This window comes from Budorcas taxicolor, chromosome 16 (assembly GCF_023091745.1).
Source record: "Budorcas taxicolor isolate Tak-1 chromosome 16, Takin1.1, whole genome shotgun sequence".
Classification (NCBI taxonomy): Eukaryota; Metazoa; Chordata; class Mammalia; order Artiodactyla; family Bovidae; genus Budorcas; species Budorcas taxicolor.
Window position 1 is genome coordinate 27,964,533 of NC_068925.1, and position 26,763 is coordinate 27,991,295.

A 26,763-nucleotide genomic window follows, 5' to 3' on the forward strand; every position below is an offset into this window, starting at 1 on the left:
GTCAAACAACAGGGAGGGAACACAGCCCTGCCCATCAACAGAAAATTGGATTAAAGATTTACTGAGCATGGCCCCACCCATCAGAACAAGACCCAGTTTCCCCACAGTCAGTCTCTCTCTCAGGAAGCTTCCATAAGCCTCTTATCCTTATCCTTATCAGAGGGTGGACAGAATGAAAACCACAATCACAGAAAACTAATCAAATTGATCACATGGACCACAGTCTTGTCTCACTCAATGAAACTATGAGCCAGGCCCTGTATGGCTACCCAAGACAGACAGGTCATGGTGGAAAGTTCTGACAAAATGTGGTCCACTGGAGAAGGGAATGGCAGACCACTTTGGTATTCTTGCCTTGAGAACCCCACAAACAGTATGAAAAGGCAAAAAGATATGACGCTGGAAAGATGAACTCCCCAGGTCGGTAGGTGCCCAGTATGCTGCTGGAGGAGAGTGGAGAAACCATTCCAGAAAGAATGGAGATGGAGCCAAAGCAGAAACAACACCCATTTGTGGATGAGACTGGTGATGGAAGCAAAGTCAGAGGCTGTAAAGAGCAATACTGCCTAGGAACCTAGAATGTCAGGTCCATGAATCAAGGTAAATTAGAAGTGGTCAAACAGGAAATGGCAAGAGTGGAGATCAACATTTCAGGAATCAGTGAACTGGAATGGGTGAATTTAATTCAGATGACCATTATATCTACTACTGTGGGCAACAATCCCTTAGAGGCAATAGAGTAGCCCTCACAGTCAACAAAAGAGTCTGAAATGCAATACTTGGGTGCAGTCTCAAAAATGATAGAATGATCTCTCTTCATTTCCAAGGCAAACCATTCAATACCACAGTAATCCAAGCCTATGCCCCAACCAGTAAAGCTGAAGAAGCTGAAGCTAAACGGTTCTATGAAGACATACAAGACCTTCTAGAACTACCACCAAAAAAGATGTCCTTTTCATCTTAGGGGACTAAAATGCAAAAGTAGGAAGTCAAGAGATATCTGGAGTAAGAGACAAATTTAGCCCTGGAATACAAAATGAAGCAGGGCAAAGGCTAACAGAGTTTTGTCAAGAGAAAACACTGGTCATAGCAAACACCCTCTTCCAACAACACAAGAGAAGACTCTAAACATGGACATCACCAGATGGTCAATACTGAAATCAGATTGATTATATTCTTTGCAGTTGAAGATGGAGAAGCTCTATACTGTCAGCAAAAACAAGACCAGGAACTGACTGTGGTTCAGATCATCAACTCCTTATTCCAAAATTCAGACTTAAATTGAAGAAAGTAGGGAAAACCACTAGACGATTCAGGTATGACCTAAATCAAATCCCTTACATTTTATATAGTGGAAATGACAAACAGATTCAAGGAATTAGATTTGATAGTGCCTGGAGAAGGCAATGGCACCCCACTCCAGTACTCTTGCCTGGAAAATCCCATGGATGGAGGAGCCTGGTAGGCTGCAGTCCATGGGGTTGCTAAGAGTCGGACACGACTGAGTGACTTCACTTTCACTTTTCACTTTCCTGTATTGGAGAAGGAAATGGCAACCCACTCCAGTGTTCTTGCCTGGAGAATCCTAGGGATGGCAGAGCCTGGTGGGCTGCCGTCTATGGGGTCGCACAGAGTCGGACACGACTGAAGTGACTTAGTAGCAGCAGCAGAACTATGGACAGAGGTTCGTGACATTGTACAGGAGGCAGGGATCAAGACCTTCCCCAAGAAAAAGAAATGCAAAAAGACAAAATGGTTGTCTGAGGAGGCCTTACAAATAGCTGAGAAAAGAAGGGAAGCTAAAGGCAAAGGAAAAAAGGGAAGATACACCCATTTGAATACAGAGTTCCAAAGAATAGCAAAGAGAGATAAGAAAGCCTTCCTCAGTGATCAATGCAAAGAAATGGAGGAAAACAATAGAATGGGAAAGACTAGAGATCTCTTCAAGAAAATTAGAGGTACCAAGGGAACATCAGGCAAGAATACACAGAAGAACTATACAAAAAAGATATTCATGACCTAAATAACCACAATGGTGTGATCACTCACCTAGAGCCAGACATCCAGGAATGTGAAGTCAAGTGGGCCTTAGAAAGCATCACTACGAACAAAGCTAGTGGAGGTGATGGAATTCCAGTTGAGCTATTTCAAATTCTAAAAGATGATGCTGTGAAAGTGCTGCACTCAATATGCCAGCAAATTTGGAAAACTTGGCAGTGGCCACAGGACTCGAAAAAGTCAGTTTTCATTCCAATCCCATAGAAGGGCAATGCCAAAGAATGCTCAAACTACCGCACAATTGCAGTCATCTCACATGCTAGAAATTAATGTTCAAAATTCTCCAAGTCAGGTTTCAACAGTATGCGAACCATGAACTTCCAGATATTCAAGCTGGATTTAGGAAAGGCAGAGGACCCAGAGATCAAATTGCCAGCATCAGTTGGATCACTGAAAAAGCAACAGAATTCCAGAAAAACATCTACTTCTGCTTTACTGATTATGCCAAAGCCTTTGACTGCGTATATCACAACCAACTGTGGAAAATTCTTCAAGAGATGGGAATACCATACCACCTGACCTGCCTCCTGAGAAATCTGGATGCAGGTCAAGAAGCAACAGTTAGAACAGGACATGAAACAACAGATTGGTTCCAAATTGGGGAAGGAGTATGTCAAGGCTGTATATTGTCACCCTGCTTATTTAACTTATATTCAGAGTACATCAAGTGAAATGCCAGGCTGGATGAAGCACAAGCTGGAATCAGGATTGCTGGGAGAAATATCAATAACCTCAGACACACAGATGATACCACCCTTGGGGCAGAAAGTGAAGAGGAAGAGAAGAGCCTCTTGATGAAAGTGAAAGAGGAGAGTGAAAAAGTTGGCTTAAAACTCAACATTCAAAAAACTAAGATCATGGCATCCGGTCCCATCACTTCATGGCAAATAGATGGGGAAACAATGGAAACAGTTACAGACTTTATTTTCTTGGGCTTCAAAATCACTGCAGATGGTGACTGCAGCCATGAAATTAAAAGATGCTTGCTCCTTGGAAGAAAAGCTATGACCAACCTAGATAGCATATTAAAAAGCAGAGACATTACTTTGCCAACAAATGTCCATCTAGTCAAAGCTATTGTTTTTCCAGTAGTCATGGATATGACAGTTGAACCGTAAAGAAGGCTGAGCACTTAAGAACTGATGCTTTTGAACTGTGGTGTTGGAGAAGACTCTTGAGAGTCCCTTGGACTGCAAGGAGATCCAACCAGTCCATCCTAAAGAAAATCAGCCGTGAATATTCTTTGGAAGGACTGATGCTGAAGCTGAAGCTCCAATTCTTTGGCCATCTGATGTGAAGAACTGACTCATTGGAAAAGACCCTGACGCTGGGAAAGATTGAAGGCAGGAGGAGAAGGGAACGATAGAGGGTGAGATGGTTGGATGGCATCACCAACTTGATGGACATGAGTTTGAGCAAGCTCTGGTAGTTGATGATAGACAAGGAAGCCCTGCGTGCTGCAGTCCATGGGGTCACAAAGAGTCGGACACGACTGAGTGACTGAACTGAAAAATAAAGACATGTTGTCAACTTCAGGATGGGATTTTTTTATTCCAAATATATTCCAAATGCTTGATCCAGCCTGATTGCTAAGAGTGATATTGGCAATAGAAGGAAGTAAAAACAGAAGTAGCCTCTGATTTAGGCTACCCTGTTTCCATGATTTAATAATGATAGAAGGCAAAGGTTTTAGAAAACAGATCAGATGTAAGTAAACATTCATGGAGCCCTGCCACATCTCCGGGTACTGTGGATTATAGAGACGCAGAAGAGAGTCAGTCCCATGGCGCATATAGGCAGGGCGCCCAGGGATATTAGATTCACTTCTGCCCCCATTTACTGCCCCCTGCTTGGAGAACAAGGAGCCGTGTCAATTCCCTACCCATCACAACCACCAGGCAGGCTGGGTTTGATTATATCCCCACTGTTCAGCTGTGCTAACTGAGGTCATGCGGCCACAGGCAGACCGTGAAGACCCAGGTCTCCCTGCAGGGCTCTTTGCACTCCAGCTGTGAACTCCGTACTGCTGGTGAGACTTCTTCTGAGATTAAACCAAAGCTGGTTCATGATCGCACCAAGTTGACATCTGGAACTCTAGATGTCTCTTTCACTGCTTGGAGCCTGCCTGGCACGGGAGAGGGTGGAGCTGACTCACAGAGACCAGCGGAGACATGACAGGCAGAGAGAGCTCCAGGAACACCTAGATCCCTGGACCCAGCCTTCCCCAGGCCGGCGCTGCCCTTCCCTTCCCATCCAGTGGGAGGAGCCAACAACTTCTTTTTCTTTAAGTTGACTGAGTTGGACTTCTGAAGCCAGTGACAAAGGAGTCCTGGCCGGTGGATGGTCATGACATATTGCATCAGGTGAATGAAGCCAGAAACATGAACTTCATGGTGGGCAGGATCTATTTCTGTGGCCCCAGAGGAACACGCATGGGTCAACGAGAGAGACAGACAGTGCGGGGACAAACAGCAGAGGGACCGGAGAGGTGCCTGAACTTCCCCGGGTGATGTACCAACCATGAGCCTTCGCCGGAAATGGGCACCACAGGCGTGCCCTGCAGGGGATCCCACACTTAACAACTTACTCGTTTGTAACACGGTGAGGCCCCTAGATCCCCTGATACTGCAGGGACACTGCGTGTGTGGCCCTTGCTAAATCTGGTGAGTGTGGGCTCTGCCAGGAAGATGGAGCATGGAAAGGCTGAGGCTGAAGGGGACCCCTTCTTAGTGCACCAAGGTGATGAGCGCCAGGCCCGAGGATCCAGGGAGCGCTTTTGTCTAGGGGCTGTTTCATCACCAGACCCCCAGTTAATGTGTGTGAAGGCAAACCACCATGTTCTCTGGTAGAGACTGAGTCACCCAACAAAATGCAAACAACACTGTGAGTAATTATCTGGAGCAACCGAACCTTTAGCACTGCAGACTTCCCAATCCTTCATCCTATAATGATGTCTCCAAAGAAAGTTAGCTCCTGGACTGCACGTGAGCACAGACTCTGGTGCGAGCCAAGGACTCTCACAGGGTGAGGACTCACATGAAGCTCTCACAAGAACTAGATGATATATGCTGCTGCTGCTAAGTCACTTCAGTTGTGTCCGACTCTGTGCCACTCCATAGACGGCAGTCCACCAGGCTCCTCTGTCCCTGGGATTCTCCAGGCAAGAACACTGGAGTGGGTTGCTATTTCCTTCTCCAATGCATGAAAGTGAAAGTGAAGTCACTCAGTCGTGTCCAACTCTTCTCGACCCCATGAACTGCAGCCTACCAGGCTCCTCCATCCATGGGATTTTCCAGGCAAGAGTACTGGAGTGGGGTGCCATTTCTTTTCCCACATAGCATGAGGTGCAGCCAAAAAATAAAAATGAAAAAAAAGAACAAAGCGCTTCATATACTGTCTTGGAAAGATCTCCAAGACATTTTATTAAGTGAAATAATGACAAATAATGGCAAGGTGCCAAACAGTATTTCCTGAATGCTATCTTCAAGGCAAAAAAGAGATACATATTAGACTACGTTTTAAGATTTGCTTGAATTTGTATAAAGAAATACTGGATGGAATTTAAAAAGGTTGCAGGGAAACAGTAGAATAGATGGAAATATATGGGAAGCCAAATTTTCACTGTGGACCTTTCAGTTGTCATTTTTGAACAGTGTGTACTAAAAATAAAAGTAAAACAACAGTGACACAAAGCAGTGTAAAGGACATCATTTTCATTATATAGATAAACTGTAAAAAAGTAACAATAATATTTAAAATCTGCACTAGACCCCACTGCACTGTGTTGGACTCTGTCAAGCCTGCAAAGCACTGGGCAAGTATTAATCCCTGTCACTCCCTGACAGGTGCCACGTAACACCGCCTCTTAATCTCTCCACCCACTGTTAAAGCCGCCAGGCCCAAGTCTCATAGGCTACACGGACTGCTGCCATTCAGCCCCTGGCATTCACCCTGGGGCCAAGTTGCAGGCCCAGCGCCCAGGTACCCACTTCGATGCTTGTTGCAGCTCCATCTGGTCCACAGGCCCTCTGGCCCCATACCAAGCACCCTTCAGGAAATTGGACTCAACAAGCCTTTCCGCTCTGTTCATTAAAATCCACCAAGGCAGCGCTGGGCTAACCCAGGGCGGCCTCCACGACGTCGCCCCAGCACTTTGATGTGAGTTGGATTCGGGGAGTCAGGTTCATTTCCTGCTCCTCCAGCCGCCGGCTTCATCAGCAGCACACGCTCACCATGGTAACGCTCTGGTCTCTTTTGGGAAACTCGCTTTCCTCTGAGCTTAAAACTATTCGAAGGAGGATCTCTCCAAGTCAATCAATTAAAAGACTCTTACTAAATACCTTTTCCAAAGTCAACCCTTCTACAGCAAGAAGTTGTTAAAAGCATAAATGTGAAGTTGTGTTTCCCTGAGATGCGTGCTATATTAGGTTAAACATTTCGCTTGAAGTAAAAAGGCACAGCACACTTACCAGAACAAGAAGAGGTCAGAACACAACCCTTCTGGGAGCCCTCACCTCACTCAAAGGCTGGGGACACAGAGGCTGTGGCTTTCAGGGACTGGGGCACATGACTATGTGAGACCCAAATGGTTCTCACTGCTTTGTACTCACGCTCCATGAGCTCTGGCTAAGGGGATATTTGCTATACTCATTAAAGGAGAGAACATTGGAAGCATTTAAAATGAATGCCAGTGTGATCTTCAAAATCATAAAGGTTTCCAGCATGCTGAAGAGAACAGGTTTGCGGTGCAAGGAGAAAAAAGACAGAGGGGAAATCTCCAGAAAGATAAGGGGCGGTGGGGACACATGGATGTGGAGATTTTGTTTGTTTGGCTGACTTTCAAGCAAGCAGGATTTGTTTCCTCCTGTCTTCGTTTCCAGTTCTATATCCTGCAGCTGTCACCGGCTGGCCGTTTGGAAAGCCGGTGAAATCAATTCAGAGCCATGTTGTCCCTAAAATGTTAGTGTTCTCCAACTCAAAGCAGAAACCATGAGATCCTGGGATCAGGAGGGCTTATGAGATCAACAATGCTAATCTGCTATCAAACAGAACCTTGGTTTCCAACACTTAAGGCTAGAACTTAAAAAATGAAAATGAAGTTGCTCAGTCATGTCCAACTCTTTGCAACCCCATGGACTGTAGCCTACCACGATCCACCGTCCATGGGATTTTCCAGGCAAGAGTACTGGAGTGGGTTGCCATTTCCTTCTCCAGAGAATCTTCCCAACCCAGGGATCGAACCTGGATCTCCCACATTGTAGGCAGACGCTTTACCATCTGAGCCACCAGGGAAGAACTTACAAAACAAAATACATTATTCCTCTAACTTAACTGTGCCTGATTTGGAGGGAATATGAAAGATTGGGAAGTGAAGGGTCTTAATCCCATGATTCCTGGCCTAGGTTAGAAAGTTTGGCTACAAAGCTAGGATTTTTTTCTTACTCATGATGAGAGCATCCATTGTGACGGCAGGTGGCACTAGTGGCGAAGAATCCACCTGCAATGCAGAAGACCTAAGGGATGTGGGTTCCATCCCTGGGTCGAGAAGATCCCCAGAGGAGGAAATGGCAACCCACTCCAGTATTCTTACCTGGAGACTCTCACAGACAGAGGAGCCTGGCAGGCTATGGTCCAAGGGGCCACAAAGAGTCTGACATGACTGAAGAAACTTAGCACGCTTAATTGTATACATGTGGCCACTCCACAGGTCGAATCATGTCCACTTACAGGAAACTATTATCAAAACACAGCACAGGGACTCCCCCGCTGGTTCAGTGGCTAAGACTTCATACTACCAACGCAGGAGGCCCACGTCTGATACCTGGTCAGGAAACTAGATCCCACATGTTGCAACTAAGAGTTTGCATGCCACAACTGAAGATGCACCATGCTACAACTAAAACCTGAAGCAGTCAAATAAATAAATATTTAAAGAAAGAACACAACCAGCACAGTTTGCTGCTGCTGCTGCTGCTGCTAAGTCACTTCAGTCATGTCCGACTCTGTGCAACCCCATAGACGGCAGCCCACCGGGCTCCCCCATCCCTGGGATTCTCCAGGCAAGAACACTGGAGTGGGTTGCCATTGCCCCTCTCCAAGCACAGTTATCTACCATATGCCTATAATCCTAGCTTGTGACTCTAGCATTAAAAAGGGTTAAATGAGCATATGGAAAATCTCTTGGTTAAAAGGAACCAAAGGGAGTTCCAGTATTCCCTGGAGAGTGGGAGCCAGAGTGGAGAGCGCAGCCTCAAAGGCCCATACAGGTGAGGGGCAGACCCAATGTAGACGGCCAAGCCTAACAGCGTAATCTGATGTTACTCATCACACACACACACCTGCCCTCTCCCAAAACAAATAGGCCTCTCCCCAGTGACTCACCCAGGGCACCCTGACAGATGTCTGTGCGCGTGGCTCCACCAACGATAAACTGAGGGCTGGGGCACAATTCCTGGAAAAAATCGGGGACAAAACACAAGTCACAAAGATGCCCAGTGATGGTGGCACCGACGGTGAAGGAGCTTGATCGTCATAAAATTCATGGAAGAAACCCAAGGCATCATCTATTGCAAGTACCGCATTTTATCACTGAGGATTCTGAAGCCCAGAGAAGGCAGGAGAGCTGCCCACAGTCACACAGCCAGGGGTGGCAAAGCAGGAGCTGGAGCCCACAGCTCCCCCCATGAGCAAGCTTTTTATCACTATGCATACAGTGTGGGTGTGTGGGTGTGTGGGTGTGAAGGCGGGGGAGGCAGGAGAAAGGCAAAGGCTAAGATAATGATGGGATGAAATATGATCTCACCGTTCGGACAACACCCCTACTTTTAGGGAAAGGATGAGGCTAATGTTTAGCACTCTAAGAAAATGCTCTGCACCCTACGGACACTCATTAAACACTTGCCTCAGTGATGAGGACCCTGTGTGCTGATGGAAACACTGGGGCTTCAGGAAGTGTCTGTCCAGAGAGGAGAACTCAACCTCACTCCCACATCTGACCTGCACTCCATTGCCTCCCTGCTCATCTGTCTCGGAGTGGCATTTGTCACGGGCAAGCTCATGGCCCTAGGGCTCTATTAGGGCACAAGAAGGCATCCTGTAGGCCTTCTTTCTTTCTGGTTTACCCAGCAAGTATGTACTCAATGCCTGTTCTATACATGGTACTGGTTGCACCATATCGGGCAGGGGAAAGATGGGAGCATGGTGACACAGAGGGAAAGAATACGCGTGGTTCTTGGCCTCCAAGTGCTTTCAGCCTACGTGGGAAACCAAGATAGACATCCAGGGTAAAAATCAGAGGAAAGGGACTTCCCTGGCGGGCCAGAGGTTAGGACTCTGCGCTTCCACTGTAGGGGGCTCGGGTTGGATCCCTGGCTGGGGAACTAAGATCCCACAGGCCACGCAACATGGCCAAAAAAATAATAATAAATAAAAATTTTCTTTAAAAAAACAAATCAGAGGAAAAGCCTAGTGCCTAACACTGGAATGTAGACCACAGAAAACAAAAGGAGAAAAGGGAGAAATGCCCACGAGGGATTATGCCTGAAAAGACTTATTAGATGGGAGAAGATGCATGTGCATGAGAAAAGCAGAATCTAGGACAGGCTACGGGCTTCCCAGGTGGCGCTAGTGGTAAAGAATCTGCCTGCAACTCAGGAGACATAAGAGACAAAGGTTCAGTCCCTGGGGTGGAAGGTCCCCTGGAGGAGGGCATGGCAACCCACTGCAGTATTCTTGCCTGGAGAATCCCACGGACAAAGGAGCCAAGTAGGCTACACAGTCCATCGTGTTGCAAAGAGCTGGACATGACTAAAGTGACTTAGCAGATGTGAGGAGTGGTTCCCAAAGGAGAGGCGGGTCTGCCTCACCACCAGGCACACTCTTAGGGGAAAAGGGTGGGAACCTCAAGGGACAAAAAAGAAGCCAGCCTGGTTTTGCTACATCAGGGACTGTCTGACCACAGAGAATGGGAAATATTTCCATCTTACTCCATGAGTGACTGTGTGCTAAGTTACTTCAATCATGTCCGACTACTTGTGACCCCATGGACTGTAGCCCGCCAGCCTCCTCTGTCCATGGGATTCTCCAGGCAAGCATAATGGAATGGGTTGCCATGCCCTCCTCCAGGGGATCTTCCAACCCAGGGATTGAACCTTATGTCTCTTATGTCTCCTGCATTGGCAAGCAGGTTCTTTACCATTAGCACCACCTGGGAAGCCCATCTTACTCCATAGAAATTTTAAAAAAAAAAAAAAATGGTGGATCAAAAAGGAAAGGGGAAGCAAGAGAATGATGGGCTGAAGGCAGACAGAGAGAGTGGGTATGCAGCTATGAGCTGGGATTCTGAGGTTCCAGGACCATGCAGGGTGGAGGCTTCTGAGTGGCAGCCCTAACACCCTTGTATAAAGCTCCTGCCTAAATGGGCAGAGATAGCACTTTTGGGCTGGCTTTTTTTTCTTCCAAATATTAAAAAAAAAAAAATCACTAACTTTTTTTTATTTAAATAGTGTGTGCCCATGGGTTAAAAAAAAAAAGTAACAGCAAATAATGCTATAAAAACAAAAAAAATTCCTTTCACTTTTGATTCCTTGCTGTTAACATTTCTTGTATACCCTTCCAGAAACTCTTTTGATGTAAAAGCATATTTACATATATATGGCTTCCCTGGAGGCTTAGATGGTAAAGACTCTACCTGCAATGCAGGAGACCCAGATTCAATCCCTGGATTGGGAAGATCCTCTGGAGGAGAGAATGGCTACCCACTCCAGTATTCTTGCCTGGAGAATCCCATGGACAGGGGAGCCTGGTGGGCTACAGTCCACGGCATCACAAAGAGTCAGACACGACTGAGTGACCAACACCTTACATATGTACATTTTCTATCTTGTATATCTTTGCTCAGCACATATAGAGCTTTATCATTTCATTATAAGTACCATGAGTTATTTAGCCAGCCTTCCAATAATGGAGCTTAGTTCTGCTTGTTTGTTTCAACCTCTAGTGGCAACTTTTTGTTTTTTTAATCTGTCTGCACCAGGTCTTAGATGCAGCATGTAGGATCTAGTTCCCTGACCAGGGGTTAAACCTGGGGCCGGTGCATTGGGAGCGCGGAGTCTTAACCACTGGATCACCAATTGTCCTTCTAGCGGCAATTTACAGACAGAAGTGGCATGAGCCAAACTAGGGGTTCTAAAAGTGGGCAGCAGCAAATTCTAATCCCAGGTGATCAAGAAGATCCCAGAGTCCAGACATCCTCTCCTGGTGGGCAGAAGGTAGAGATTTGAAATTTTAATTAACAAAAATGGAGAGACAAGAAGAAATGTTGAATGTAATTTGTTTGTTTTGTTTTTTTTTTTAATGTATAAGTGAATCACTTTATTATATGCCAGAAACTAATACAACAGTGTAAATCAATATACCTCAATTTTAAAAAAAAATTTATAAAAGAAGTAGGGCTTGAGGGTTTTTCTTGAAAATTTGGAAAATTTTGATTTAGGTGGCAAGGGAAAGTAATGATAGAAAAATGAGTAAAAACCCATAGATATAAATGGATATAGCTATTCTTGGTAGTTGCCAGATTAGAGAAGTCAGAATGTCTTGGTAGGAAGCAATGTTAAGTCATTAATTCTAGACTTGATTCTAGAGGCTTAATTACCAAATGTTTTTTTTTTGTTTGTTTGTTTGTTTTTTAATTTTAAAATCTTTAATTCTTACATGTGTCCCAAACATGAACCCCCCTCCCACCTCCCTCCCCATAACATCTCTGTGGGTCATCCCCATGCACCAGCCCCAAGCATGCTGTATCCTGCGTCAGACATAGACTGGCGATTCAATTCTTACACGATAGTATACATGATAGAATGCCATTCTCCCAAATCATCCCACCCTCTCCCTCTCCCTCTGAGTCCAAAAGTCCGTTATACACAGCTGTGTCTCCTTCCCTGTCTTGCATACAGGGTCGTCATTGCCATCTTTCTAAATTCCATATATATGTGTTAGTACACTGTATTGGTGTTTTTCTTTCTGGCTTACTTCACTCTGTATAATCGGCTCCAGTTTCATCCATCTCATTAGAACTGAATCAAATGAATTCTTTTTAACGGCTGAGTAATACTCCATTGTGTATATGTACCACAGCTTTCTTATCCATTCATCTGCTGATGGACATCTAGGTTGTTTCCATGTCCTGGCTATTATAAACAGTGCTGCGATGAACATTGGGGTACATGTGTCTCTTTCAATTCTGGTTTCCTCAGTGTGTATGCCCAGCAGTGGGATTGCTGGGTCATAAGGAAGGAAGGGCTGAGAGCACACCAAACAGAGGTTTGGCAGAATCTCTCTGCTTAAAAACCTTCTTTAAAGAGTCTCCAGCTCCTCATCTCCCATCCATCCATCCGTCTCCCGAAGCCTGGCTCCGATCTCCCAGGGCTCCATGAAACTCCTCTCACCTGAGTCACCAGCACTCATAGAACGAGCTTCGGTCTCCTCCATCTCACTGCTCTTTACACTTGATACTGTTGCCTGTTCCCACCTGAAACCCTCCTCTCTTGGCATCTGTATCCTCACTCGCTCTTGACTTTCTCCCCTCTATACTCCTTGTCAAGTCTCCTTCAAGAGTTCCTCTGTTCTGTTCATCTTCAGGACCAGGGAACCCCTGAGCTGGGTCCTCAGTCCTGGGCATGACCCCATCTCACAGAGCAATAACATGCCTGAAGCCTTCTCCCTGGGTGACGCCATCCAGACCTGCGGCTTCAGTTACTAACTATAGAATATGCTGATGCTCCCAAATCGCTCCCCCGAGCTGTACATTCAATTACCCATGTCACACTGTCTATATGTCAGAAGCACACTAGACTCATACCTAATAGGTCTACCAAGCTCAGCTAAAATGGTAAGTTTGGCTTGGAAAACAGAGTGGTTTGCAAAGGCTAGAGATAACAGGAAGCATTATAACCAGAGTGGTGCTCAGGGGTTCCTGTGTGTGCCTGCTAAGTCACTTTAGTCGTGTCCAACCCTTGACACCTCTACGGATCATAGCCTGCCAGATTCCTCTGACCATGGGATTCTCCTGGCAAGAATACTGGAGTGGGTTGCCATGCCCTCCTGCAGGGAATTTTCCCAACCCAGGGATCGAATACACGTTTTCTTACGGTTCCTGCATTGGCAGGTGGGTTCTTTACCACTAGAGCCACCTGGGAAGCCCAAGAGGGTTCCTAGGCGATGGAATGCTCATTTGATTATGTTATTCATTAGCATGACTGAAATGTACACCACCACCCACCAAGAGAAAACAACCAAGAAATTCCCTGACTTATATGTTGTATGAATCTCTCAGGGGCCACAGAATGTCCTCAGCCTTGCAAGGAGATCACATCTTAGCATTATGCCTGAAGAATATTTCCTAAGTCTTCTCTCCATTACTAACTCTATCAGAACTCAGATCAGATCAGAGATACAAAGTAACCTGGCAGTCAAAGATGTTTAAAAGAGGCAAGCCCCTGCAAAGAGGGAGGTCTTCCTCAAAAACAAACATGTCTTTTTAGCAATAATGTTTACGATTTCTCAGGTAATTAAAACACACCACAAACTCAATTACTCAAGCCTCATATCAGCCCCTAATGAACAGTCACAAGAGAAATACCGGTATCAGTAAGAAATTCAAAGTAGGAAGTGATTTAACTCACACTCTCAGTGACTTGATGACTTGGAAACGCTGCCCCCTAGGATATTAGTCAGTGTCTGATAGTCGATGTTTGGCATCTTAGGAGCCCTGGCTGTGCACTTCCGGGAAACCCAATGATGCTGTCCTATTCATCAGCAGCAGCATTGGTTATGCCCATGGGACTCAGCCCAGAACTCCTGTCCCGCTAGGGTCTGGCCCCATTGGACGTTTCCAGGCTTGCCCTCTGCTTCCCACGGTGCTCTCTCTCCTCTGACTCCAGGCCACGGCCGTCCTCTGAACAAGCTCTGAATGCACATCCATGGCCCGGTGCCTCTGCTCACACCATGCCTTCTCAGTCTTGATCATGGCCCTCTTCTTTCACCAGCATCCCCTCCACTTCAGATGTCTGCAGTAATTAACCAGCCCCAATCCCACAGTCAGTTTAACTGTTTCTGCCCCTGAACTCCTGTACATTGTGTCCATATTTACATTTCACTCTCTGGACGTTTTGTCTCACGATAATAGCTAGAGACAGCTCATAGAATCAAGAATCTATTACATGCCAGGCACTGGGCTAAATTCATCCTCTCATTCAAACTTCGCAATAACCCAATGAGGTAAATCATATTATTATTCTTTTTTTTTTGGCCAAATTGCATGGCATGTGGGATGTGGAATCTTAGCTCCCTGACTAAGGATTGAACCCACATCCCTCGCAGTGGAAGCATTGAGTCTTAACCACTGGACTGCCAGAGAAGTCCCATGTTATTCCCATTTTATAGATGAGGAAACTGAGTCCTGGGGAGGTCAGTAACTTAGCCACACAGCTAACAAACAGCAGAGAGGGAACCAGAATCCTGATCCACCTGTCGCCCAAATCCAAGCTTTTGGCCATTCTGCTGTTGGTCCACTATCTGACCATCTCCCCAGCTAGCAAAACCTCACAAAGGCTCCACGCTAGCATCTGTACATGACCAGCACTCAATAAACCAACGCTGAGTTGAAAATTCCCAAATTCATTCACCTAAGCGGCAGGCAAAGTGGAAGCCCCACCCTGAGGCCTCGTCCCCTCATCCTTATCTGAACCTCCCAAAGGTCAACCCAGCAGTTTCTCTTAACTGAAGTTGGCTGTTCCATGAGTCCTTACCATGCAGCTGACATTGTCTCACTTCTCTCTCTCTCTGTATTTCTCCTTAGGATCAATAAACTGCTTAATTACAGAAAGAAAAAAAAAAGGACAGAGAAGAAAACCATTGATTGGGCCGAACCGGGGCCTGCACCCACTGAGCATCCCTCAAGCCACAGAGGCCGGGCTGGGCATCAACCCAGGGCCATGGGGAAGCTGGGAAATGAAAGCCACTTCTAGGAGTACCCCTCGCTCTCACAGGCAGTCATATCGTCTGTGACAGGACTGTGGTCCATGTCTAACACTAGTAGCGGAAGTGTTGTCTTAGGATCATAAATAGCCAAAAGTTTCTCCTGAGAATCCAAGCTTGACCATTAGATCGTCCATGTGCACAAACTTGTCCTCCAACCCTTCAAGAGCCCACCCAAACCTCTCACTCAGGACTTCAAATAGGCAGAAACACCCAGCGGGGGCAGGATGTCAAATTTTATGATTTTGGAAAACATCCAAGTATCAAGCTTTATGTATAATTGAGAGGGGGAAAAAACAAATATCCATATAAATTTAGCCCATCTCATCGCCTTTCTCCCAAAAGGAAATAAAAATTAACATCTTTGTGGGAACAAGGGTTCTAAGAGCCACACCCGGGCAGCTGGCTTCAGGTGCCTAAAACCAGGAGGTAAAGGGCCACCCTCAAGAGCAGCAAGTAAAACAAAAAACAGACAACTCAACGGACAACTGGGCACTTGAACAGGCATTTCTGCAAAGACGATGTATGAAATGGTCAACAAGCACACGAGGGCTTCCCTGATGTCTCAGTGGTAGAGAATCCACCTGCTAATGCAGGAGACACGGGTTCAATCCCTGGTCTGGAAAGATCCCACATAGTGAGGAACAGGGGAGGCCACGTGCCACAACTACTGAGCCTGTGCTGTAGAGCCCAGGAGCTGCAGCTCCTAGATGGGCCCGAGAGCCCATGCTCTGCAACAAGAGAAGCCACCACAACGCCCAGCACCGCAAGTAGACAGTAGCCCCCACTCCCCAAAACTAGAGAAAGCCCACGCAGCAACCAAGACCAGCACAGCCAAAAATAAATAGAGAAAATGTTAAAAGAAAGAAAATTTATGGGAAAAAGTATGAAAAGATGCTTACCATCACTAATCATTAGGGAAATGTAAATCAAAACCACGATGAGATTGCACTTCACACTCCCTGGTATGGCCACCACCACGAAACAGAAAACCAGTGAGGGTGAGGCTGTGGATATGGGAAAATTGGAAGCCTGTACACTGCTGGTGGGAATATAAAACGGTGCACTGGCTGTGGAAAACAATATAGTTAGTCCTCAAAAATCGAAAATAAATTACCATATGATCTACTGATTCTATTTCTGGATCCAGACCCAAGAGGAATGAAAGCAGAGGTCTCAAAGAGCTATTTGTCCACCCATATCCACAATGGCCAAGAGATGCAAGCAACCCAAGTGTCTATTGATGGATGAATGAATGAGTAAAACATGAAATATTCATACAGTGGAATACTATACAATCTTAAAAAGAAAATGCTGTCACATGCCACAACATAGATGCATCTTGAGGACATCATGCTAAGTGAAATCAGCCAGTCATAAAAGGACAAACATTGCATGATTTCACTTATATAGGAGGTACCCAGAATAGTCAAACTCATAGAGACAGAAGTAGAAGGGAAGCAGAGACGTGGAGTTATTGTTTAATGAGTACAGAGTTTCATGTTTGCAAGCTATAAAAGGTCTGGAGATGGTTGGTAACAACAGTTGCACAGCCATCAATAGGAGCAATCAATGCTCCTATTGTTACTGAACTATACACTTAAAATGGTTAAGATGGTTAATTTCATGTTGTGTGTATTTTACCACAACCTAAAAAAAAGAAAAGAAGGAAGGAAGGAAAGATGGAAGAAAGAGGGAGTGGGGAGGGGAAGAAGAGAGGGGAAGGAGGGAAGAAGGCAAATCAACTCCTTGGTGCACCTCATTTCTGGACACCCCCAACCTTCTTGCGGGCCCCTGAGAGACCTCAAGGAAGAAGGAAATGAAGCATTTGGGAACAAACTGATTTCCCCAGATCCTGAGGCACATCTCTAGTAATAGAATCAGGGTCATTACCAAGTCAGGAGCCTATTCAAAAACCTGTAAGACTGTACAGGATAAAGCTGGGTCCCATAACATGCCGCGTGATGTGCAAGCACAGCCTAGCCGAAAGCAGCCATGTGCAAATCCTTATTGATGACTGGGAATGGAGAGGGTAAATTGTGACAGGCTTTTATTCACTCATCTGAAAACTCTCAATAATGGGAGTACTTAGGTTTCACATTAATCAGGTTCTACTTACTACCTCATCGTCTGGATTTTATAGCATTTTGCTGACAGGCACAAATCAGAGCTCCATTCTGAAATTAGCAAATTTATGTGGATAGTGAGGCCAGGTGAAGACACAGTCTAGGGGCAGAACGTGGTTGAGGAGGTGAGGGCTCGAAGAATTTCACACGAAGGAGGGACTTCCCTGGTGGCCCAGCAGCCAAGACTCTGCTCCCAATGCAGGGGGCCCAGGTTCCATCCCTGCTCCGGGAAGTAGATCCCATAGGCCGCAACTAAGCGTTTACATGCCACAACTAAAGATCCTGCATGCCACAGCTAAGTCCTGGCACACACAAATGTATATATATATACACATATATATACACACACACATATATATATACACATATATATATATACACACAAATATATATATACACACATATATATATACACACACACATATATTATACACACACATATATATACACATATATACACACAAATATATACATATATATATATACACAAATATATATATACACACACATACACATATATATACACATAGGCTTCCCTGGCGGCTCAGATGATAAAGAATCTGCCTGCAATGCAGGAGACCTGGGTTCAATCCCCAGGTTGGGAAGATCCCCTGGAGGAGAGCATGGCAACCCACTCCAGTAGTCTTGCCTGGAGAATCTCCAGGGACAGAGGAGCTTGGCAGGCTATAGTCCATGGGGTAGCAAACAGTAGGACACAAATGAGCAACTAAACACAGTATACATATATATATATGTATATAAAGGAATTTCAAACAAAGGAGAAACACTAGGCAAAGGCTAATGATACCTGACTTTGGTCACCAAATGAAGCTTTCTTCCCTCCCAACTCATCCATCTCACCTCCCCCAGGCTCCCTGGGGTCTTTCATTCCACTCGAATGCATCCTCTTCCCTTACGTCTTCCCATCATTCAGTCTTAACATCCCAGGGTCCCACACGCATGGTTTACGTCTCTGTTAGCATTTCCTCCATTCTGCCCAGGATGTCAGTCCTGTATTCACTTGTCTGCCTCCCCACAACCTCCATCAGAGCTGAGACCACAGTTGAGCCCACAGTTTCTCCCCAACCACCTTCCCAAACAGGGCAGAGCCAACGCCTGGCCCAAAACAGGCCTAAAAAAAGAAAAGAAAAGAAAAAAGAAACCATTCGTTGAAATGAAACATGGCTGTCAACTCCTGACATTAGACTATAAACCCAGCCTGGATGTTGCCAACATCTCAAAGTACCCAGATAGGCTCCAGAGAGGGCTGGGAAATGGCCATGGGAGGGCTGGAGGGAGGCCAGGCCAGGGAGTTATGCTCAGAGGCAGTGCTCAGTCGCGCCCGACTCTGGGCGACCCCATGGACTGCAGCCCGCCAGGCTCCCCTGCCCATGGGATGCTCCAGGCAAGAGTACTGCAGGGGGTGCCACTTCCTTCTCCAGGGGAGCAACTGTTTTGTAAAACTGATAGGATGAAAACAGAAAGGGAGGAGATAGCTGGAGGTAAGGGATGATTCTGATCCCAGGATTCCAATCTAACTTGTCTTGTTCCAAAACCCATGCATACTCTTCCCCCTATACTTTACTGTCTCTGAAAAATAAATTTTAAGTGGGGGTGCAGAGGGTGGTGGTTGTCTGAAATATGGGATCCAGGAACAGGGTCAAGAATCATAACTTCTCCCTCAACTACTGCCCAGAAGTGAGGGACTTCCACCCTGACTCTCAGCAGCATGCCCACCTCCTTACCGTGGGCCGCTTCCAGACAACGCCTTGAGTTTGAGGGGAGCAAGGTCCGAGATCCTTGTAGCCCAAAGCTGACGGGCACGCTGGGAACTCTGGGTCCTTAAATAGGAGCCCCGAGTCCAAGCACTGCTGCCTCAAGGTCTCGAAGTCCTGGCCCAAGTACTTCACGGCCTTCTGGCTGGAGCCAAGGCCTTCAGCGGCCGCGCGCTGCCTGGCTATGCGGGCCGCCGGGGCTGCCATGGCCAAGGGCTCGGTGGGGTAGACAGAGGGCAGGGCTGCTCCGTGCTCTCAGAGACCTGCCCCGCTGGGAGGGAAGCTATAAGGCATGCGAAGCAGGGGAGGGGCGGGTGGAGCAGGTAAACATTTCACCTGAGGGCCCCCACCCCACTGCCCGCCCCGCTCCAGAGGGCAGGGAGTCAGGGCCAGGAGCAAATATGTACCCAGGGTGCAGGTGAACCTGCCCTGCCCTCGCCTTCTGCCTTTCAGCACACAATTTGGAGGCTAGGAACCCTCCAGGGCCCCTCCCAGGCCATAAGCCTAAGACATTCGTGAAGATCACAGTCACCCATCCCCATCTCTTTGCAAGACCTGCTTACCCGTCATTGGCACCATCAGCTGAGATGAGAAGGCCTATTGGGTAGCTTAAGGCCAGTATTTACCAAAGAATTGGTTCTCAGCAGAAAAGAAAGGGGTTGGAGGGGTCACCCTTCTTTCCAGAAAAGTTTGGCTACATATTTCATATCTAGAAAGATAGAAATATCAGAGAAGGGTGAGTCATGGAAAGCATCAGAGTAACCCCAAGCAAAGGGGCCCCACCTATGAGTGAAGGGTTTGGCCTTTTCCTGGGCATCTATCCCAACTCCACCAGTAATTAGCCCTGTCACCTGGGGCAAGTCATTTAACCTCTCATCCCCTCAATTTTCTCAACTGTAAAATGGAAGGTAATAGTAGGACCTACCTTATATAGGGTTGTTTGGAAGAGTGATGAGATAGGACATAGAATTTGCTTAGAAGAGTACATAAGAAGCACTCAGTAAATAATCAGTCATCATTATTCCTGGGAACCAGGACCAGAAAGAGAAGGCCTGAGGATCAAGAGTTGTGGGTTCTGTGGATAGCCTCTAAAAGCCATCCTTGCTGCAAAAAGCAAGGAGATGGGTTTTCCCGTAGAGCCTTAAGAAAGGTGCAGAGCCTGCTGACAAATTGCTTTCTGCACAGTGAAGGCTATCAGTCTTCTAACCTATGTAATATGTGCTGTGCTTAGTCACTCAGTTGTGTCCATGACCCCATAGACTATAGCCTGCCAGGCTCCTCTGTCCATGGAGTTCTCCAGGCAAGAATACTGGAGTGGGTTGCCATTTCCTTCTCCAATGTAACTATAGAAACCAAATTTGTGTTGTTTTAAAGCCACTAAGTTTGTCATAATTGGTTACAGTAGAAATAGAAAATTAATACAGGAAAGAAAACGTAATATGAAGAGTGATTACATACAGGGGAGGAAGGAAATAGGGAGGGGCGGTCCAGAATAGAAACTCGGCTTATTTTATAGGTTTAACTTGGAACATGTAAATATTTAATCCTAAAAATTGTCGTTAAAAAAATCCATAAAATAAAATGGGATGAACATATTGGTAGCACACCATTCAGATTCAAAGTGGCTAAAAAACACAAGTTATTTGGTTACAACCTTCAATATGACATATCTTGGAAGAAAAACTTATGAAACCACAAGAAAAAATCTTACACTATTTTCACTAATCATACAGTTAGTAGTAAAATTTTCGTCATTGTTTTGAAATTATTGTATGCATACTATGGAAGAAAGCAAATGAGAAGTATTTTATATTCTAATTCTATAATTCGGTGCCGTTAGAACTCAAATTCTGGGCATGGGGTAAGGGAGATTCATACTTAAGATCAAAAAGATCAAATAAAAATTCTGCCAGTCCTCAATTTGGATTGGAAGTATCATCTTAAAAAAAAAAAAAGAGAGTTGTGGGTTCTAATCTCAGTAGAAAAACAGGCTCTGGGACCTTGCATTGATTGTTTTTCTCAGCACTCCAATTTTCCTAGGCCTGGTCTACCCTAAGGACAGGAATATCAGTGATTTTTGAAATTTGGGGGTGAGGGACGCTGAAAAATGGTCTCCCAAAGATATCTAGTCCTAATCTTTGGAACCTGTGAATAGTATATACCTTATGTGGAAAAAGGATTTTTGCAGACGTGATTAAGTTACGGATTTTAAAATAAGGAGACCATCATAGCCTCAAGTGTAATAACAAGTACCCTCATGAGACAGAGGGTGAGGGAGATTTAACAACAGACAGAACAGGAGAAGGTACCCACAGAGGCAGAGAGACTGGGGTGATGCTGTCACAGGCCAAGGAATGCCAGCAGCCACCAGAAGCGGACAGAGGCCGTGAATGATCCTCCCCGAGTCTCTGGAAGGGGTGTGGCCTTGCCACCGTCTTGGATTCAGCCCCGTGGAACCGATTTTAGACTTCTGGCCTCCAAAACTGAGAGAGAACATATTCCTGCTATTTTAAGCCACAAAGTTTGTTAACTGGTTACAGCAGCCCCAGGAAACAAATCCAGGGTGTGTGAAACTCCCATGAAACATTTGCTTAAAATGCTGATTCCTGGGACTTCCCTGGCAGTCCAGGGGTTAAAAATCCACCCTCCGCCGCAAGGGGTGTAAGTTTGATCCCTGGTCAGGGAACTAAGATCCCACCCGATGGCGCAACCTAATAGATAAAAATTTTTTTAAGTTTTTTAAAAAATAAAATGCTGACTCCTGCCTTTGCTCCCCACTCCCTCCAAAGTTCTAATTCAGTGGGTGTGGGGTAGGACCCAGGAGTCCGCAGTTTTTATACTGTGATCACAGAGATGATGCCGAATGCAGGGGTCCACAGCCCACACTCTGAGAAGCTCTGAACCGGCTGAACTCTGAGGCCCCCAGCTTCCCACCTTCTAAGCCAGCCACTGTCTGTATGTACAGCAGTTCACCAGGCAGGTGGGTCTGGGCAAAGAGAAAGAAGTGTCTGCTCCCCAGGCATCCAGCATAAGACGTGGTTTCAGGTTTCACCAGAAATTCAAGGCCAAAAAATGACCCTCAGAGGCTCAAGCTAGCATCACAGACTTGGCTAGGCCCTCATCTCTCTGGGGGTCCCACCTGCATTTCCTCAACCGCACCTTGATTCACCATCTGCCCCAATAGTAAGTTCATCCAAATTTCAAGATTACTTTTTCCCTTGTGGCTCAGCTGGTAAAGAATCTGCCTGCAATGCAGGAGACCTGGGTTAGACCCCTGGGTGGGAAGATTCCCTGGAGAAAGGAAAGGCTACCCACTCCAGTATTCTGGCCTGGAGAATTCCATGGACAATATAGCCCCTGGGGTTACAAAGAATCAGACTCGACTGAGCGACTTTCACTTCAGTAACGTTGCTCCTGGTCTCACTTGGGTGGCCCCATCCTGCTTTAAAACCAGAACCATAATTCCTCAACACAGAATCCTCTCAAGCACATGGGATTACAGGGGAAATCTAGGAACTCTGTGCAAAAGGCAGGGAAATACTTATTTTTACTTTTGAATCTGAAAGTGAAAATGGAAGTCACTCAGTCGTGGCCGACTCTTTATGATCCCATGGCCTACACAGTCCATGGAATTCTCCAGGCCAGAATACTGGAGTGGGTAGCCTTTCCCTTCTCCAGGGGATCTTCCCGACCCAGGAATCAAACCAGGGTCTCCTGCATTGCAGGCAGATTCTTTACCAACTGAGCCATCAGGGAAGCCCCATTTGTTAATCTACTGCCTACTTATCTGAAGCTTGTGACTGACGTCCATGGCCAATCTTACTCTACTCAGAGCAGACATTTCAAATACAAATCCAACCATGTCTCTTCCAAACCTAAAGCCCCCTCAACGGCTGCCCATCACTCAGGAGAACAAGTCTGCCCACCACTCAACAGACTGGCCCCTTGCTCCCTCTCTGCCCCATGTCCCCCACCCCCCTCCCTCTCTGCTTTCCACTCCCTGACCTCTTTCAGGTCCTGGAATGCCATGCTCTGTCCCATTGAAGGCTTTGCACCTGCTATGCCCTTCCCTGGAAACACCCTCTCCTCACCCTTACCCCTACTCAGCCTTCAGATGCCCAGTGTCCCAGGGAAGTCTTCCTGGACCCCCTACACAGAGACATCCACCTTCTGTAGGCTCTCACAGCAGCCGGCGCTTCCCTGCCTGGCGACCAGGCAGGGTGAATTTGATGAATGCCCCTCCACCCCGGCAGACTCTGATCTCCACAAGGACAACTGTCTGTGTTTGTTTTGCTCATCACTGAGTCACTGGAGCCTGGAAAGCTCCTGGAGCATTGTAGGGACTGAATAAACATTTGCTGAATGAATAGACACCCATGGCTATAAGATGCCCAGTGGTTGGAGAGATACACACTAGCTATAGTGGACCCAGTACCTTCAGGCAGAGAGCTCGTGGGTTCGTTTTCCCTGCCTCTGTTTCTCTCCAAGCCTCCCTGAAACACTCCCCTTGCTGCTGCTGCTAACTCACTTCAGTCATGTCCAACTCTGTGTGTCCCATAGACGGCAGCCCACCAGGCTCCGCCATCCCTGGGATTTTCCAGGCAAGAGTACTGGAATGGGTTGCCATTGCCTTCTCCAGAAACACTCCCCTTCAGTTCAGTCGCTCAGTCGTGTCTGACTCTTTGCCACCCCATGAACTGCAGCACGCCAGGCCTCCCTGTCCATCACCATCTCCCGGAGTTCACTCAGACTCACATTCATCGAGTCCGTGATGCCATCCAGCCATCTCATCCTCTGTCATCCCCTTCTCCTCCTGCCCACAATCCTTCCCAGCATCAGAGTCTTTTCCAATGAGTCAACTCTTCCCATGAGGTGGCCAAAGTACTGGAGTTTCAGCTTTAGCATCATTCCTTCCAAAGAAATCCCAGGGTCGATCTCCTTCAGAATGGACTGGTTGGATCTCCTTGCAGTCCAAGGGACTCTCAAGAGTCTTCTCCAACACCACAGTTCAAAAGCATCAATTCTTCGGCACTCAGCCTTCTTCACAGTCCAACTCTCACATCCATACATGACCTTTGGAAAAACCATAGCCTTGACTAGACGGACCTTAGTCGGCAAAGTAATGTCTCTGCTTGTGAATATGCTATCTAGGTTGGTCATAATTTTCCTTCCAAAGAGTAAGCATCTTTTAATTTCATGACTGCAGTCACCATCTGCAGTGATTTTGGAGCCCCAAAAAATAAAGTCTGACACTGTTTCCACTGTTTCCCCATCTATCTGCCATGAAGTGATGGGACCGGATGCCATGATCTTCATTTTCTGAATGTTGAGCTTTAAGCCAACTTTTTCGCTCTCCTCTTTCACTTTCATCAAGAGGCTTTTTAGCTCCTCTTCACTTTCTGCCATAAGGGTGGTATCATCTGCATATCTGAGGTTATTGATATTTCTCCCGGCAATCTTGATTCCAGCTTGTGTTTCTTCCAGCCCAGCGTTTCTCATGATGTACTCTGCATAGAAGTTAAATAAGCAGGGTGACAATATACAGGCTTGACGTACTCCTTTTCCTATTTGGAACCAGTCTGTTGTTCCATGTCCAGTTCTAACTGTTGCTTCCTGACCTGTATACAGGTTTCTTAAGAGGCAGGTCAGGTGGTCTGGTATTCCCATCTCTTTCAGAATTTTCCAGTTTATTGTGATCCACACAGTCAAAGGCTTTGGCATAGTCAATAAAGCAGAAGTAGATGTTTTTCTGGAACTCTCTTGCTTTTTCCATGATCCAGCAGATGTCGGCAACTTGATCTCTGGTTCCTCTGCCTTTTCTAAAACCAGCTTGAACATCAGGGAGTTCGTGGTTCACCCTTAGATGGACTGAAATAAACAAGCCCTCCCTCCATCTGGACTGAAATAAACAAGCCCTCCTTCCCTCTAAAGGCAGAGTGAGTGCAGCTGTAACTTCCTTTATCCGAAAGTGGCTCCTTTGGGGTTACCGATCTCCTTCCCATCCCACCTGCCTAAATCACCTCCAGACGCTGCACAGGACAAATCCGTCTTCATTTTAGGCAGACAGATCTGCACTGCTGTGAACAGAGCCCTCATTTCCCAAGTCAGGCGGCGTCTTCTGCTCACCAGCCCCACCTGAGCTGGCAGCCAGCGTCTCCCTGTTCCCCAGCCAGGCGCCCGCTGGCCCTGTCAACCTGGACAGACATCTCCCCAGCCTCACACCCCAGACATCCCAGCAAGAGCTGGGCTTCCACCCAGGAAGCCCAAGTTCCATGACAGAGGCTGACGAGGCCCCGCAGAAACACACCAGGCAGCACCGACTAGTAAGAACCCTTCTTGGCAAACAGCACTGGTGAGTGCGGTTCAGACAGAGCACTGTTTTATCCAGTGGCTCCTCTCAGCCAGAAGGACAGGCTGCCTTGTACCCTCAGCAAGGAAGACAAATCACCCCAAAGCCCAAGTGTGCTTTTCAGACGAAGTCTGCAAAGCTTGTTGTCATGCAGAACCCGACCTTCAGTCTCTCTCCTGGGCCTTCCCATTTCAGATTTCTAAGGCAAGCAGGGGGTGAATCTAATGTCAAGAGGATTACAGAGTTCTCACACAGTGCTGGTGGGGATGGAAAATGTACAGGCACCTTGGAAACCAGTCTGGCAGTTCCATAAAATGCTAAATACAGGTAGTGACAGAGTAATTCCTAGGAACATTCCACTCCAGGGAACTGAAAGAGAGTTGAAAACTCAAGTCCACAGGAAAACATGTACTCTGATGCTCAGAACATGTTATTCGCAATAGCCAAAAAGTGGAAATAGCCCAGTGTCTACCAACGGATGAATAGACAAAATGTAGTATTGCCGTGCAACTGAATATCATTCAGCCATCAAAAGGAATGAAAAAATGGACACACAGGCTGACCCTTGAAAATACTATGCTAAGTGAAAGAAGGGGCGGACCGGCAAGCCGAGCTGGGAAACCAGTAGAGACTCCCTCCCAGCGGCCAACCTAGATCCCGCAGACCCAGTGTGACCACAGCAGTCACAAAAGAGCTACGGTTCTCTCTGTAGCAATAACCAGACCAGCCAAGTGCACAGAAACAGAGTAGATTATTTGCTGCCAGGAGCTGAGCAGAGAGGGAAACAGACTGACCACAAACAGGTATGCAGTTTCTGTTTAGGGTGATGGAAATTTTCTGGAATTAGGGAGCAGTGATGGTTACACAACATAGTGACTGTAATGGGAGCCACAGATTTGTATACTTTAAAATAATAAGCTGTCTAATATGTGAATTATTTCACAATTAAATTTTTAAGATAGAAGAAAATAATAGTACAAAGAAGATGGTGTGATGTGATCTGTGCATTCATTTGTGGTCTCTAAGGAAAAAGACAGGCTCCCCTGGTGGCTCAGAGGGTAAAGCATCTGCCTGCAATGTGGGAGACCTGGGTTCGATCCCTGGCTTGGGAAGATCCCCTGGAAAAGGAAATGGCAGCCCACTCCGGTCCACTTGCCTGGAAAATCCCATGGACGGAGGACAGGTTTCTGGTCTGCCCCAGGACAGCAAGAATCCCATCATACCAAAGAGTGCCAGAGCTGAAAGACTGAACCCTAAAACAGCCCCGAGAATACAGAAGTCTGGGCAGGCCAGGTATGTGGGTTCACATACCATCCCAGGCCCTCATCGCTGGCAGGAAGGGGTGGACCCAGTCAAGCCAAGCTGAGAGACCAGCTGAGGCTGCCCCCCAGTGGCCAACCTATATCTTGCAGACCCAGTA

At 46.6% G+C, this 26,763-nt stretch overlaps 1 protein-coding gene across 1 annotated transcript in view; it reads right to left on the minus strand.

The window, feature by feature from the left end:
• Positions 1-19,201, minus strand: part of CAPN8 (calpain 8) — a 75,344-nt gene extending 56,143 nt beyond the window's left edge. The window contains exons 1-2 of the mRNA XM_052654142.1: positions 18,965-19,201; positions 8,440-8,509 (exon numbers count right to left, since the gene is read on the minus strand). Coding sequence (XP_052510102.1) covers positions 8,440-8,509; positions 18,965-19,201 — 307 coding nt within the window. The remainder of the gene's footprint in view (positions 1-8,439; positions 8,510-18,964) is intronic.
• Positions 19,202-26,763: the final 7,562 nt, after the last annotated feature.